This window comes from Delphinus delphis, chromosome 21 (assembly GCF_949987515.2).
Source record: "Delphinus delphis chromosome 21, mDelDel1.2, whole genome shotgun sequence".
In the NCBI taxonomy this organism is placed as follows: Eukaryota; Metazoa; Chordata; class Mammalia; order Artiodactyla; family Delphinidae; genus Delphinus; species Delphinus delphis.
The window spans coordinates 3,359,406-3,375,754 of record NC_082703.1 but is presented as its reverse complement, the minus strand read 5'-3'; the positions used below and the strand labels follow the sequence as shown (position 1 = coordinate 3,375,754).

Sequence of the window (16,349 nt, the reverse complement as noted above, 5' to 3'; positions counted from 1 at the left end):
CACTGGTGTAGACCTTAATCCAATAAGTCTGCTGTCCTTATAAAAAGGGGAAATGTACACACACACACACACACACACACACACACACGCGCGACAGCCTGGGCCGTGAACATGACCCAGATTTCAGCGAGCTCCACTGAACACTCACATAACCCTCGGTCAGGGAATAAACTGCTCCTATGGTGTAGAATCTTATGACAGGGAGCTGCGCACAGAAAACCTCGGGAGTGGCCATGGGTGGGTCTGGTTTCTGCCTTGCTCTGCTCTGACCACCTTCTAAATTCACCCCAAGAACGAGGCAGTAGGCCTGGAGGCGGTGCAGGCAACACCAGGTAGTCTGACAGCTTCGGCCCCAGTAAGACTCAAGACCTCATGTTAGAACTGAGGGCTGGGCTTTTGCTCTGGCCCCGAAAGGACCTCGAGAAGAACCGTTTTGTTTTCTTTTCAACATCATCCAGTCCGGCCCAGGCCCTGAAGACTCCCCGAGTGCTTAGTTCCTGTCTTTTCTGGAGCCAGGGTAAAAGAGATGAGGCCTGATCTCGAGCTGTACAGACACATGACAGCCCATGGGACAAATCCAGCCTGCTGCCTGTGCTTGGCAAGAAAGTTTTACTAGAACAGGGCTGCTAGTTTGCACGTTATCCACGGCTGCTTCCCCACTACAGTGGTAGATTTGAATTGTTGTGACATTGACCAGGGCCTTCAAAGCCTAAAAATATTTACTCTCTGGCCCTTTAGAGAGAAAGGTGCCAACCTTGATCTAGATAATAATTAGAGCCGAGTGCCTCCTGTGTGACAGACATCAGGGTCAACGTCACACACACTGCTGAGTTAGTAGAATTAGCATCTCTGTTTCTCAGAAATGGGATTCGACCCGGGTCGGCCTGAGCTGGAGCCCCGCCTAAGAGATGCTCCTTGCAGAAAGGAAGCTCGCACCTTGGTTTTGGCTTGGATGGGCGCCCCGTGGTCCAGCAGGATCTCTGAGATTCGCAGGTGCCCATTCCGAGCTGCACAGTGGAGAGGTGTCAATTCATCCTTTAAAAGACAGTCAAAAAGAGAAAGCCCCAGAGGCACCCATCAGAGGTCGCTGGAGAGAAGGCACCTGTGGCATCATTCCAGCCGGAGAGGCACGAGAAGGCTTCCTTAAGGACCAGCCCGATGGAGCAGTCTGGTCTCCAGCTGCCCCTGTGGGCTGTTCTAGAGGCTGGACGCCCTTCCCTAGCTGGTCATGGGGAGCCCACTACCTGGGTGGAGCCCTGGAAGGCAGCACTCGCTCCCCTGGCCTTGCCGGGCAGCTGGCTGGCACCCACCTTGGTCCTTGTTTCTATCTGGGCCCCGCGGTCCAGCAGAAGCCGCACCATGATCGCGTTCCCCCTGCGGGAAGCAATGTGCAGCGGCGTGATGCCGTTCTGGAAGGGAGGAAGGGACTGGTCAGGGCATGTGTCCTTGTCTGGGAGGCAGCTGCTCTGCGCCCTGCTCCCCTGTGGCCCTGCCCCAGCCCAAGGCAAGCGGTCATCGGAGCCCACTGTCAGGACTCTTCTCGCCTAAGACAGATTTCAAAGCCTCTAAGGACACGCCAGCCTCTTGGTTCATCACAGCAAGCTGGCTGAGCCCAGGTCCCCCAGAATCAAAAACACAGGCTGCAGTTTCTTAGAAACCCACCCAGGGCTGCTTCACCCGCAGGCACGTCTGCAGTGCGGGGATGTCCTTGGTGCCGCAAGAGGCGGGCACTGGGTTCTAGACGCCCAGTCCCCGCATGCATGGGCGGCCTCACCAAAGGGCCTCACCTGGGGCGTGAAGTTGACACTGGCTCCCCGGTTGAGGAGCAGCTGGGCCACGTTGAGGTTCTCGTAATGAGCTGCGATGTGGAGGGGGGTGAATCCCGTCTGGCACACAACAGAGGGGGACAAGGCGTCACAAGCCACATACTGTCATTTCTACCTCAGAATCAGCCTGGGATTCTGAAAAGCCGGCAGGACCAGAGGACCTCACACAGCAGGCAGATTCAGAAGGAAGGGGTCAAGAGATGTCCCACGGCAATTACATCCAAAAGTGAGGTGCTACCTCTGGGGACCCCCAGTCTCCGTGGTTCACATGGACAAACCATGGACCAGGGTCACCTCCCACCCTGCAGGCAGGGCCCGTTCCTCTGAACGGTTACTTCTGAAGAGATTTTAATGAATGAGTGAGAAGTGTTATGGGGTCCATGACCTTAATCCTCGGGACGGTTCCAGCCCCCATAGGGGTGCAGTGGCCCCTGGGTGGCCAGCTGGGTGGCCCTTTGACCCTCGGTGGGTCCCTTGTCATCCTTCTGTTCCTAACCCCCGACCACGCCTAACAATCCAGGCAGCAGCTTTCCTGGCGGAACCCCGTGACCATGGGGCAGGGGACTGTGTGACTGACTCGGTGCAAGTGCATTCGCAGGGGGAGGGAGACATTAAGTTTAGACGTTAAGTCTAAACTTACAGGTAGTGAAAACATCAGACAGCGTGTGCAGATGGCGGGCTGTCCAGGCCCCTGGGAGGCCCCTCTCCGGTCCCATCTCCATGTGGGGACCCTTCCCTCCCTCCCTCCAACCGGGGGGAAGCTGGGAAAAGAGCTGGAATAAACTTCTAGAACACCACCTGGGTGGGGGGGATGGACTGCAAAGTCCTCCTCTGGCCAGAGGCCCCTCCTGCCCCGCCTGGACGCTGTTCTGGGTGACTTGGAGCCACAGCGAGCACACGTCCTTCAGCATTGCCCGGGGGTTTAAAGGGGGGCGTCCCCTGTGGCTCTCAGCTGGCTGGTGGAACGGCGGGCGCAGCGGGGCGGGTGCTTGGGGTGCACGCTGGAGCTTCTGTGGTCTGGCTGGTTCCAGGTAACTGCCGGAATCGGTGGAGACCCCGAGGGCCCCGGGTCCGGGCCCCGGCATGATCCCGGCCCCGCCGGCCGCCTCACCTTGGAAAGCACGTCGGGGTTGGGGTCGTTCTGCAGCAGCACCGCGGCCGTCCGCGTGTCATCGTTGCGGGCCGCGATGTGCAGGGCCGGCAGGCGCACCTTCCCCTTCGTCCCGTAGTTGATGAGGTGCGCCACCACGTTCTCGTGGCCCTGCTGCAGGGCCACGGCCAGAGGGGTGAAGCCGTCCTGACCGGGGAGGGGGAGAGGAGAGACCGTTTGCTCTGACCGTCCTGACCACTCGGTCCTCAGGGCAGGACACGCGCTTTCAAGCTCAGGGCTCTTGCCCTGTGCCCGAGAAGACCTCCCTCCTCCACAGCCTGCGAGCTCGGCTGAGATGCCACCTCCTCCCTGACGCCGCTCCTGGCCCTGCTTTCGTGCCTTGCCGTCTCACGGCACCTCCAGGAATTTCCCTTTGGCGCGTATTTAACTTTTCCTTTAGGACGTGCTCCTAGTCGGAGCGTTGATGAGAGTTTCACTGCCCTGTCTCTTTGCCTCCCGCTCACCCCATCACCCGGTGTCAGGACAGTGCCGTGAACTCACGGCCGACCAACATTCCTTCATTCATCTCACAAGTATTATTGAACGCCTACCAAACGCTGGAAACCACACCAGGCACCGAGGTTTCAGTTGTGAGCTACTGTTATTAATCTCCTCGGTGTGCGCTAGGGGCACAGGGCCCCCTGAACTGGCAAAGTAGATGTCATCTGATGCTAAGAGTCAAGAGAAGCTTTGGTTCCATCTAGTCCGATTTCATCATTTCACCAGTGACAAAACTCAGGGTCGAGTGACCTGTCCAAGAGTGTACGTGGGTTCCCGGCAAGAGCCTTTCTCATTAAGGTCCTAGGCAGACCTGTCACCCACACGTGCGCGCGCACGCACACACACACACACACACACACACGCACACACGTGCGCGCACGCCTCCCACCCCAGCCCGGCCTCCAGTGTTTTTCACAGTGGGAATGACAGGCTCACCCCTGCTGTCACTTCTCTGGCACGTGTCTGGGCATCCCTCAACGGCCATAACTTTGTCTCTTGCCCCCTTGCAGGGTCCAACAGCACCCAGGACATTGATCATGGCAGAGAATGCATCCCAAGCCATGTCCCAGGAACACACTCCCCTGGGACCGTGTCCTCCCCCCAAGAGACATTCAGCCGTGAGGCCGCGTCCCCAAGGTACTTACTTCTGTGGCTACATTCTGATTAGCTCCGTTTTCCAGCAAAAACTTAACCACCTCCAAGTGATTCTCTTGCGCTGCCATGTACAGGGGTGTAAAGCCTTTCTGTAGGCCAAGAGAAAAAGCCATTGGCATTCCCCCACGTTAGTGACAGACGCTAAGACCAATGCAGGATCCTCCAAACTCGCAGACAGCTCTCCCTGCAACCTGTTTCCACCCAGCCCTTGCGGCAACATCCCCACCTGCGTCTCCAGCTATAAAAACACACGGACACTCTGCAGTGGCGGAGCGGGGTTACTTCAGAAGGCCACCAGGTGGGGGCGATCCTCTCCAGAAGTCTGCTCCTGCCCCTCCCAGAATGGTCAGCCTCTTCTGCACACCCACCCCCCGCTAATTTCACTCCTTTCCTCATCCCCCCTCACGTCCCCCCATGCACAGATGAGCCACAACTAAATATATTATTCAGCTAAAGGAACAGAGACGGGGTCCACAATGACCCACCCCATCGTGCTTAGAACGTCCACCGTGAAGCAGGAAAAAGCAAGAAGGTGCTTGGGGACATTTGAATACATTTGGACTCGGCCACACAGCGTGTCCACCCGGGTGAAGGGTACGGGCAGCCCCACCGCCCGGGGCCCTGAGCATCACCTGTGACTGGGCGTTGACGTTGGCGCCATAGTTGACGAGCTCCCGCACCACCTGGTCCTGACCCGCCAGGGCGGCGATGTGCAGCGCCGTGTTCCCCTTCTGAAACATGGGGAGGGAAGACAGGAGGTTCCCAGGGGCCCATCACAGGTACAGGGCTGTCACAGGTGTGGGATAAGGGTTTTCTAAGGCAGCGGGCTTCCTTTATGGCCCCAAGGGGTGGACAACACACACTTTTGTGCCTGACCCATCAGACATCATGAACAGCCCTGGAAACCCAGGGAGGGAAGTTCTTCCCGTTCTCCTGAAAAAAGAATGCCCCAGAACAAGAACGCCAACTTCTCAGCACGGATCTGCTGCTCTTGGGCTCAGCGTCCCGACACCGGCCGACGGGCAGTCAGGATTCCCCGGGACACCTGCGGAAGAGCTGCCAGGCCAGCTGACTCCCTGGACGTCCGGCTCCTCCCGGGCTGTGGCCCTGCAGGACGGGGCGGAGGCCCCGAGCTCCAGGGAAAAGGAGGCCACAGATCCCGCGGGCCCAGCTCCCTCGCGCCATTACAGCAACACGCACCGGCCAAAGGCTGGACCAAAGGGGGCACGGGGTGAGGGGCAGTCAAGCATCAGATAGAAGCGGGAAGGGCAGAAATAGGTAAAGGAGTTGGGGGGAGGGTTAGTAAAAGGAACTATATAATGTACGTAGAAGAAAAGAAAAATATAAAACCAAGTGCGGAAAAATAAACAGAATAGAACCTGGCAGAGGAAAACACAAGGAAGAATATGAATAAGTAAAATACAGTGAGTCAGAGTTCACCAAGTCGCAGAGGAGAGGAAGGCCGGAGAGAAGAAACATTAGAAGCAAATGAAATTCACAGCTGTTTTAAGGTAAACTTTTCAGAAGCTGAGAACTGGTAACAGAGACTAAGACACCAGGCAGGCTCTGAAGGTGGTGGTAGTGGGGGGACGTGTGAGGTTTCTTGTTTGGATCCATCCTGGGCATTTAACAGCACTTCCTGGATGGGCGGGCTCAGGTCCGGCAGGTGGCTTCCGTTTCCAGGATGCGCCTCCCTGCCAGGCTCCTTCCTGCCTCCCTCCCAAGTCCCTCTCCCCGACGTGATCCCACGGGCATCCCTGCTCCGGGAGGGGCAGGCGGGGCAGGCCCACCTGACAACGTCCATCAAACAGGGACCACAGCTGGACCCATCTGTCCCTCTGCTACTTAAGGCGCACAGATCTCACACGACCTCACATTTTCTAATTCAGACGGCATATAGTTTTTAACTAAACTACATGAACACTTGCCAATCCAACTCAGGAAACCCACCAAACAGGGACTTCAAATCTAGTCTGTGCGCTGGGGCCACCGGCCACTGGGAGCCAAGCGCCTCCCCCAGGGGGTCTGAGCATCACAGGGCCACCCGGTGCCCCAGGGCTCATGTTTCTGTCTCTAAAGCGTGGCCTGTTTCAAGCAGGAGGGTCCTCTCGTTACCTCCCAAATGTGTCTTTCTGATTTCTCCTTAAGTCCCACTTGATAAGCAGAAGGGTTCTTCCTCAAATATCCATCAGAGAATAAGTGTCAGAAATGAGCATAAAGATGCTAAGTAATCTTTTCTCCTTCGAAGTCCGAAGAGCCTCCACTTAGACACCTTGGCACCTGGGTCCAACTCACTCGCTGTACCAAGTGGAGCAGGGCTGCTGGCACCAGAACCTTCTCTAGGAATCAGGACTCAGACCTCCACGCCTCCCCACCTAGAAGGAGGCATGCCGTGTCCATCCATCCACTCACCACACGCTGAGCATGTGTGTGTCAGGCACTGGGCCAGCTCGAGAAGGGAATTTCAAACATTTCCTTCCGTCTGCCCCTTCCTGCCTGAAATCCCACGACGACAGGACTCGCCCCATACAAACCCACGTGGAGGGAAGCTGGCCAGGGAGAGATGTGGAGGCCTGGCCGTGGGACTCAGCCCGTGACGTCTTCAGAACCTGGGCTGAGAGCAGCCCTGGTGAGGAATGCATGCCCCCCTCCACACACACATGCACGCGCCGCAAGGCTCAAGGAGACCCCCAGCCTCAGGTCCGGAGTCACAGGGAGATGGTTTTTTTCTGCTCCTCCCGCAGCACGAAGGAACGTGCCCTCAAAGAAGCAGGAAAAAGTACTTAGCTATATTTGGATCCACAAAGACCCAATTTCTCCATTTCCAGGGAGTCCCAGAGCTCACGGCAGGGAGGGTGGCTGCAGTGGGTGCTGAGTGAGTGCCCGGGGTTGGGGAGGGGGGTGCAGGGGGAGGCAAAGAATGCATTTGTTTCACGCTTTTAAATTTTCTAAGCACAGTTTAGGAACCTATATTGGTTTTGGCTTTTTAGTCTTGTCTTTTTTAATCTCGCTCCTGCTTGCGAGACCCGTTACAATTCCCCAATCTGTTGTGGCTCTTGCTTTGCCCACGGTTCCAGCTTCACCCTTTTTTTCCTCCCTCTGTTGGGCCCTCAGAAACCACGTTGGCTTATACAATTTCTATAAATACAGAGACACACCAAGCGTTCGCTTGGAGAATACCGATCCAAGGGGGAAATTCGGAGAGAGTAAACGTGCTGAAGCGTAGTGTTTCTGCAGCTCTTGTGGGGATGCCAGGGGGAGGACAGCCACTCTGGCCACCACAGCCCGTCAGATGGTACCATGCTTGCGGCCAGGCAGCTGACAGCATCGGATGAGAAATAACCACGTCCCTTTCAACCGCAGAAGAAGCCGGGTGGAAACAATTGGTATTTGTCACGGGGTTAGAAAAAAAATGCTCTGTACACGTTCAGAAAGAGCAAATCAGTCTATTTCATCCGTGAGATCTTTTCACCTTTGGGAAATGACATGAAAATTACAGAATTTTCCCTCGAGAGATGAGTCTACCTTCATAATATTTTGGAAGTTCACTTCATAACCATAAATTATATCTGTTCTCTACCTGTTGTTCTTCTGGTTCTCTGCTCACGAGGTGGTAACTGCGTGGAACTGAAATCGGGGCTGTGCGTGAGACCACGCTGGATAAACAGCAAACGGAAAATAAGAGGCTGCAGGGACCAGCCCAGGAAGAAAACCATGGGATGTAACAAAGGAAGGGGGAGAAGAGGAAACAGTACTTGACACGGTAAACAGAGGTGATTCTTTTGGTTTCATTTTGTTTGTTTTTAAAAGCTGGCTGCTTGTTGCTTAGTAAACAAATAAGATGCATAAGAAATGAAACAGATTTTGCAACATGTAGGTGCATCAATTTCATGACTGCAGTTTCTGGACTTAAGTCACTGGTGTTTACAATCTACTGCTTTGGGGAGAACCGTCCTGCTGTGAGAGGTGTGACATCACACAAATGCTTGCAGTAAACAGAACACTGTTCACTGTTCAAGGGACCCAGTAAGGAGAGGAAATGGGTTTGAGGCTGACCAAGGAAGACTCAGGGTTGGAGAAGGATGTGGAGAAGGACTCTTCCACAGCCCTCATGAACGACATAGTCACCAATATTTATTGATTTCTTCCTATATAGGCATTATATATTCACTACCACATTTGATTTTCATACCAATCCTGCAACTACATATTATAATCTCCATTTTAAAGATGAGTAAACTGAGGCTTCTCACTGGCTGAGTGACTTGCTTCAGGTCACAGAGTATGAAACATCTCAGCGAGGATTTGGACCCAAGGCACCTGCCTGTGGACCTCTTAGCTTGGGAAAGCATGAAGCCATGGGGCAAAGGGTTTTATTTTTAGATTTACAGTTGAGTGATGAGGATAAAGGCCCCCTGAATCCTTGTGGAAATGGGGTCCTGTGTTTTTCAGGTGACTTCAGGGGCTCACAGGGCTAGGAAGTGACTGGAAGGATGAGAGGAGTTCAGAATCAGGCTTGGGTCTCTGTCATGAAGGGCTGGTTTCTGTGTCTTTAGGGTTTGGTACGATATGTGAATTTTGATGGAAACCTCCCGCCCCGCCCCCCACCCCCTGCCACCAAGAGACGTACCTTGGTTGTCGTTTCCAGGATGATCTCTTTGTGCAGAAGTTCGACCACCATCTTCACGTGGCCTTCTTTAGAGGCCAGATGCAAGCCGTTCAGCCCATTCTGTGAAGAGCAGAGAGGCAGGGACGGCGGGGTCAGAGGGTCCGTGCGTCCTGCTGGTCCAGGCAGCTGGACCGAGGTCCCTGACCGCGAGGGGCCGTGCAAAGGGCCCGAAGGGGAGACCCCGAGTGGTGTCGACATAGGCGCAGGGTAGAGCCAGCCTGTGACCAAAGCTTGTCTGACAGTTAAATTTTGGGGGAAAAAAACCAAGCAAACATTTTCCAGGGCCAACCATCAAGTCCACAAAAGCAGAACTCTCACTGGGTAGTTAAAGTTCCAGCTGCCCGGGCTCTAAAGAAAGCAGCCAGCGCAAGCTCACTGGTCCCCTCCTGCTTCAGACCCTTCTGACCCTTGCACTTAGATGTCTTGAAACTTTCTGGCAAAAGCCGCCTTCAAAGAGAGCTACTCAGAACACAAATAACTGACTACACGATGGAACTAGCTTTCAGTTCCAATGGAGAAGTAGATCTCGGCTCCGCACAGAGAATGATTTTCATCAGTCAGTGATCTCCACCCCCCTCCCTCTCCACCAGCAATCTCCCCTCTTCCCATCTCCTCCTTCCTGTCTCCTCTGCTGGTCAACTCTGTTCTCCCACGTCCCCTTTCGGGGGGAGCCCAGGGCCACCGTGGGCTCTGGCTGATAAGAAAGACCCTCATCACCAAGATGGAGGGGTTGGTTCCTGATGATGTGAATGGAGGGGTCCCTGGCTCACCCAATATCTCTGCATCCCCACCATGGGGTCCTGAAACTCCCACTCTCCCTTTGTATCAGGGCATCATTTTCAGGAGATTCCAATTAAAACACAAATATTCTGCCTGGGAGTTCTAGTGCATTAACCCATTAACAGATTAGCCCTATTGCTTTGCTAAAACCAGCACTGGAAAGTACTGAGTGATTACTGCTGTAACGCTGTAACCTTTGCAGCTAGTCCCGCTAACCTGACAGCAGTGCCTCATGATGGGAGAATGGAACACGTATAAGGGGGCCTTGGACGGGGCAAATATAACTGGTGCCTTGGGTGTCAGAGAACAGCCCAGAGTAGGCTTGAAGGGAACTTTACCTACTTCCTATTTAGATCGGACCCGCCCTGCGCCCCAAACCCACAGAGTACAGCTGGCCAAATCTTCGCCCGTCAGCACAGCCAGCCTTGCCAGGGTGGGTGTATGTGGAGGGGATGGGAGAGCCCGCTGCAATATTTCCTCTCGCCAATGCCTGAAAAGCTCCGTTAGATTTCTTCCTCTTGCAGACTTTGGACACCGTGAAAATGTAGGGTCCAAAGCGGTGTGAGTAATCCACACCCCAGAGTGAATGAGTTTATCAGATAAAGGTGAGGTCAGAGCCCGTTTTGATAACAGAAAGGGAGAAAGTGGTTGAAGGCAAGACAGCAGGTCTGTGACTGCAGGAATCTGAGGGAGGGGAGGAGCTTGGGGCTGAAGCCAGTTCCCCTCAAATCATTCTGCAAAATACAAACTTGCAGAAAAGCCTTTGTCAGGCGACCCGCTCGGGGGGCCTGGAGCCACTCTCTCCAGCTTTGCGTCCTGACTGTACCCCGGGGAAGGGTCTGCACCGGAGGGAGCCCCTCCTTCCCCAGCGCTGCCATCTGCAATCCCCTCTTCACACCCGGCAGCGCCTTGTCTGGAAGGTTCCGGGCGCTGAGCGCAGGCACCCTGTGGTCATGTGGGAATCCGGGGTGGGCATACCACTGTGGGCGTCACAGTCTGCTCACTGCAGGGGACTCGGCTGGGGCTTCGAGCGTGCGTGTGCTGACCGCGGGGCTTTCAGCGCTCCCGGGGGGTGCAGTCACTTTCCAGAAGCAGTCGTTGGTCCTGAATGCCTCAAAGCTGGGGAAGTGGCCAGTCTACAAGGAAAACACTAATGTTTGCTGCTAACACCCCAGGGGTGGCTGTCCCTGCTCTTTGGAGCCAGAGTCAGGATCTCAATCCACAGGGATTCTAGACACACAGTCTGCCCAGAGGATGCTGGCGTCCAAAGGGTTATTGGAGATCCCTGAATGCTGAGGAAACCAAGGCCCAGAGAAGTCAAATGATTGGTTCAGGTCACACAGCCTTTCTAGGTCACAGCCACATATAGAACCAACCTGGATGCCCCAGGAAGAAAGAGTTTGGGGCTTTTTTTTAACCCGAGGAAATGGTATGTTTCTTTTCATCAGCTGACGAAAGCACAGGTTCCCTTTGTGATTACCAGGCAGCTTAGAGGGACTGCTCAGTCACCATAACCATCCGTGTGGGACTGGTCACGACCGCTGTAGGTGGTCCCCAGGATTTTACTCGCTGCCCTGGTCCCTAGGAAGCCCCTCTGCTTCCCTCCCTGGTCACACACCCCCTCCCAAAGCTGAACTCTGGCAGAAGGCAAGGGACCGTCTAAATATCAATAGATCTGTGTCTCTAATAGTTTTACTCAGCTTCCAGCTCGGATTCTGGTTCAAAGATCTCTTCTTTATGACTTTATTTTTCTTACTTTATCTTTGATTTGTTTCCAACATAGTCACACTAAGTTACTTCCAAGTCCATTACTGTGATGATCTGAATCCAACTCCCTCACCGGGGCCACAGAAGAAGCCCATGTGGCACAGCTATGACGGGTGTGCAAGAAGACCCAGGAATCTAGTGCAGAACAAAATCACACAGGGGCACGGCTATGACAAACTCCTGTCCCAACTACGGTTACCTCACGCCGAGCAGGCACTAAATCCGCTTCAGCAAACGTTTACTGAGAAGCTGTTCTGCGCCTGGCCCTACGCTAGGGATGCCTGAAGCACAAACCCTGACCCTCAAAGAACTCAGTTTAAGACAGAAAGGAGATGCATAACAATAAATGCAAAATCACGTGAAAAACGCCCAAAATGCAGGTAGAAGACTGAAAGTAGCACAGAGGAGAAAGGAGCTGCTTGCTTAAGGGGTCAGGAAAGCTTCGCAGAGGGCTTTTTGGGGCAGTCTGCACACAGCCAGGGGTGCAAGTCCATTAACAATGGCAACGTGAGTTTAAACATGTCTGAGTTTAAATTCTAAACCCATGAGCTCAGGTTTTAGAAACTATGCTCCCGGCCCTTCTCATCAAGGGCCCTCCTCTTTCTTCCATGAAGCATCTGGATTCCGGGACCGTACAAACATCCAGACCCACTGCAGCAAGTTTTCTCCAGCAACTGGCCTCAGCAGATGGATGGATGGCCACATCCAGCAGCTGAGGTCGCTGAAAGCCTGAAAGCAAGTTTAGGGCATATGTACCCAAAGGAGCTTGTACAACTGTCTTATTGGAGGCATAACTAGTCTAGGCAGGAGACCACTTCCAGTATTTCAAAAGAGCGTTTCATGGATAAATACTACATTTCATACTTTCTTTTTCTTTAAGCAGACTTGTTATTGCTCAGATCTGAAGTGGGGAGGGGTGCAAATTCTGGGAGCTGCTCGTTCTTAACTAAAACTATGGACAGAGACGAACTGCAATCTACCACCTCTTTAAAATCAGGATCCGTGTGGTGTGTTTGAGTCAAATCAAGTTTAAGTTATTGGCTAAGAGTAAAAGGCAGGCCGCTGAATCTTCCTCGCACCTTTGCAGCTAGTCCCGCTAACTTGACAGCCACTCCACTCCACGCTGAATGGCAGACAGAATACTGAGGGGGATCACGGGGAGAAATCACATATTTCCTCCCCCAAATAACTGGGTGTAGAAGATAAACAAGAAGGAGGTGGAGGGATATTAGAGGAACTTCTTCAGCTAAATTAGAAGCTAGGGAGCAAAGCAGTAGCTACTTGTGGGCATTTTTTTTAACCACACGCTTTTCTCAGGAAAATGCCAGCTTGCCACATTCTTCTTCCCAAAGACACCTGCTTCTGCGTCTCCAGTTACGTGCATGTTAGACTAACTGATTTTGTTCCACAGCCCTTGACTGCTCTTTTCTGTTTTTCTTTCATCACTCTTTTTCTATTTTTTGTTTCAATTTTGATCATTTCTACCGACATGTCTTCAAGTTCTTTGATTCTTTCCTCAGCTGTGTCCAGTCTACTCTGGAGCCTGTTGAAGAAATTCCTCATTGCCATGAAAGTTTTTAAAAATTTCTAGCATTTCATTGGGCTCTTTCTTACAGTTGCCATCTCTCTGCTGAAATCCCCTATCTGTCCATGAACAGTGTCCACTTTTCCTACTAGATCCTTTAACATATTAAGCATAGTTATTTCAAAGCCCATCTGATAGTTCCAAAATCCAGGTCATCTCTACGTCTGGTTCTGTTGATTGCTTTGTCTATTGACAATTCTTTGTTGTTGTTTTTTTCTTACTGTGTGTATTGTAATTTTTAATTGAATGCCAGACACTATATATAGAAGAGCAGTAGAGACTGAAATAATTTGTGCCTGGAAATGGACATGCCTCTGCTTCTGTGAAGCTGTTAGCACAGGGCTGAGGATGGGGGCTGAGTCAATCTAGTCAGGAGTTGACCTGCGTCTGGGTTTTGTTGTTACCACGGGTGCACACGGCCTTCAGATTATTCCAGAGGTAGGCTGCTGTCACGCGGAGCTCAGAGTAGGAGCTAAGGTGCCAGAGGGCTGTTCTGTGATCCTGAGTGCCGCTCAGCTTCCAGCCATCCTTATGTTGCCTGTGCCTCAGTTGGGGTCTTTCTCCACGCTCTTGCCCCCTGCCAGCAGTCCTATGCTCTTCCTTGTTTCAAGGTAGGAGCAGAGCTTCTCTTTTGTCCTGCTCCAGCTTCAGTCTTAGGCAGGCGTTGCTCCTGGGCCTCAAAGGTGGGATTTTTTTTTTCATCATTTTTCCCCTCTTCTCTGCAGCAGCAAAACCTGCCTTGTCTCTATACTTGGTGCTGAGTGAGATTCCCCTGCTCCTCCCCCAGTGGCAGCAGACCTCTGCTTTTTATTGGTATAAGGCAGTTAGTTATTTGTCCCAAATGGCTTCCCGCCCTCCCTGGGAGTACAGGGGGTGTGCCTCCCCCTTTACTGAAGCAGCACTGTGTCTCTGCCTGTCCTGGGGCTGGAAGGTTTCCTACCCTCCCCAGGGGCAGAGGGAGTTTGCCACTACTGCCCCTCTGGAGAAGGGATTTTGCCTGAGGTCTGAAGGGGAGAGGGTCTGTTTTGGCTTCACACAAGGGAAGGGTCTGGGGCCACGCCCCAACCCCACAGCCACAGGCACCACCTGCTCTCCTGTGCTGCCCATGGGTGTCCTCTGGCCTCCTGGTTTACCCCACTATTTCTCAGGAGCACCTGGTGGAGGCCTGGGGCTCCAGACACACTCAAGCCACACCGGCCTGCGGGAGTCTGTGACGACTTCGCTTGTATGGTAACTGCTTTTCTCTCCTGCTTCTGCCAAAGCTGAAATGGTGGCCCTCTCCCCAGAGGGCTCAGCGCTTTCTGGAATTCAGCTAAACGTCCATTGCCTTGTGGCCTCAGCCCTCTGATGGGCTCAGGGAAAACTGTCATTCTGTAGATTATCCAAGCTCTTCTCTCTCTGTTAGGGTGGGAGCAACGTTCTTCGAAGCTTTTTACATCCTAGAGACTCCCTATGCTGAGCCCCTGAGGCCACCTGGTCCCATATGATCTCGTCCCACATGGTCTTAACACGGCAGACAACCATTTTAGGATCTTTTGGGCAAAAATGTTCATGCCAAACACGCCTGGAGTTTCTCATCTGCCTTTGCTCTGTTTTTTCCAGGTAAAATGTCAGTCTAGAGGATCCTTCTGAGCAGTAATCTGTCTGATGGGAAGGGAGGAGATCTCAGCCAGGCCGTGTTTCTTTTAACATTTTTAAGAAGAAGAAGAAGAAAAATAAAGTCTCATTCAGCCTGAATGATTTAATTTGGAGTATTTTCTTGTACCAACTGTGAGAAATTCCACTGGCAAAATAGACAATTCCAGACATTTGTTCTCAGTAAATGATCCCTCTGTTGCACGTCTCCGATTGCCCCAATTACACTAATTGATTTCTCAATGTACAAATCCAGTAGACGTGTCACAGGAAATTAAACTCTCATCCTGTCCAGAGCAGAGGACGATTTCAAACCGAGAGGCCTTGGTGTCCGGAGATCCTCTGCCTCTTTGAAAACTCCAAGAACACCTCCGAGGCTGCTGCTGGCGTTCTCGTGTGGACACGCCCCGTTCCACTCCTTTTCTCACACCCGGTGATTTCACGCACACACACACACAGGTGGCCCTGGAGCAGCCTCAGGCTGTGTCCTGAGGACCCTCCTGCCCACCTGCCCCTGCCGCCCCACAGCCCCTGAACCTCATGATTCCAGCCCCTACACCCTTTCTTTGAGCTAAGCAGTGTGTGCTCCTGTAGCAGCTGGGAAGCATGGCCTTTTTATTCATAAGCACCTACTACCCTGTTATTGGCTCCGCTTAGCAGATTAATTGGCTGCCCTATTATCAGAGGCTATGGAGCCTTGGGCAGGGGAGGCTTCGATGGGGAAGGAAAGGAGTGGAGTCCTGGAAGAATAAGCCAGAGCAGCAGCGGCAGAGAAGGCCAAGAAGGCGAGGGCCCCAGAGGGGAGGGAACAAGACGCAGCGGGGGAGGGGTTTCTAGGTAACTTGCCTTCAGGCCACACCCACTTTACCCAGGCAGTCAGCCAGGAGTGAAGGTCTCGCCCATAAAGGACAAGGATGTATACACAGAGGATCTCGCACCCAGTTCTTATATTTTATATGCTACTTTCCCATCCAGTCCGGATCCTCTAGTAGCTTGTTATATCTGTCCAGGGAAGATGAGTATTATACTCTACGTTACGGAAGCTTAATTCCCCGAATAACAACCCGCCTGTACATTCGGGACCTCTAGCTTTGCTCTATTATTGGTTCCTATCTGTGGGGCACGATCACTGACATTACATATTTCCAGGTCTGCAGCCCTGAAACAGAGTAGGAAATAAAAATCTAAACAGGGCTATGGAGAGAGAAAAGGACTGAAATGGTTGCCATCCCGACTCCGAATCCTGAAATTGATGAGAAAGAGAGAAAGAGGGAGGGAAGAAGGAAAGGCAGAGACCATGGAAACCAAAGACAGAGGGAAAGATGAGCAACAAAGGTGACGGGAAAGGAAAGACGGAGCGACTGTCACTCTGGGCTCAACGACATGAGGGCATGAATGAAGCTGCTGGCAAAGAAACTGCTACAACAATATAAATCTTGGGTCCTCTCCTCAAATTGCCTGCATTAAATTTTCAGCCCAAACAGAAATGAAATCAAAAGGGAACAGGGGTTTTCCCATCTTCCCTTCTCTTCTTGTTCCCGTCCCTCACCTCCCAGCTGGAAGATGCTGGCATCTGAGGAAGCAGGACAGTGAACCGGAGGGGTGCCCTGCAGAGGCATCTGAGAGGGAGGAGGGGGCCGCTCTGGAGTGTTTGGGAGGTTGGCACATCGAGCGAATAAACAAACATGTTAAGGATGATGCAAATCCATGGAAGTCAGATTTCTCACTGTCTGAAGGGATTTAAAACCTGGAAAGAAGAAAGGCTGGGAAGAACCCTGAGGT

At 52.8% G+C, this 16,349-nt stretch overlaps 1 protein-coding gene across 1 annotated transcript in view; it reads right to left on the bottom strand.

The window, feature by feature from the left end:
- Positions 1-16,349, bottom strand: part of ANK1 (ankyrin 1) — a 215,797-nt gene that overhangs the window by 66,085 nt on the left and 133,363 nt on the right. The window contains exons 3-9 of the mRNA XM_060001240.1: positions 8,762-8,860; positions 4,764-4,862; positions 4,122-4,220; positions 2,938-3,123; positions 1,788-1,886; positions 1,311-1,409; positions 937-1,035 (exon numbers count right to left, since the gene is read on the bottom strand). Of these exons, the coding sequence (XP_059857223.1) occupies positions 937-1,035; positions 1,311-1,409; positions 1,788-1,886; positions 2,938-3,123; positions 4,122-4,220; positions 4,764-4,862; positions 8,762-8,860 (780 nt within the window). The remainder of the gene's footprint in view (positions 1-936; positions 1,036-1,310; positions 1,410-1,787; positions 1,887-2,937; positions 3,124-4,121; positions 4,221-4,763; positions 4,863-8,761; positions 8,861-16,349) is intronic.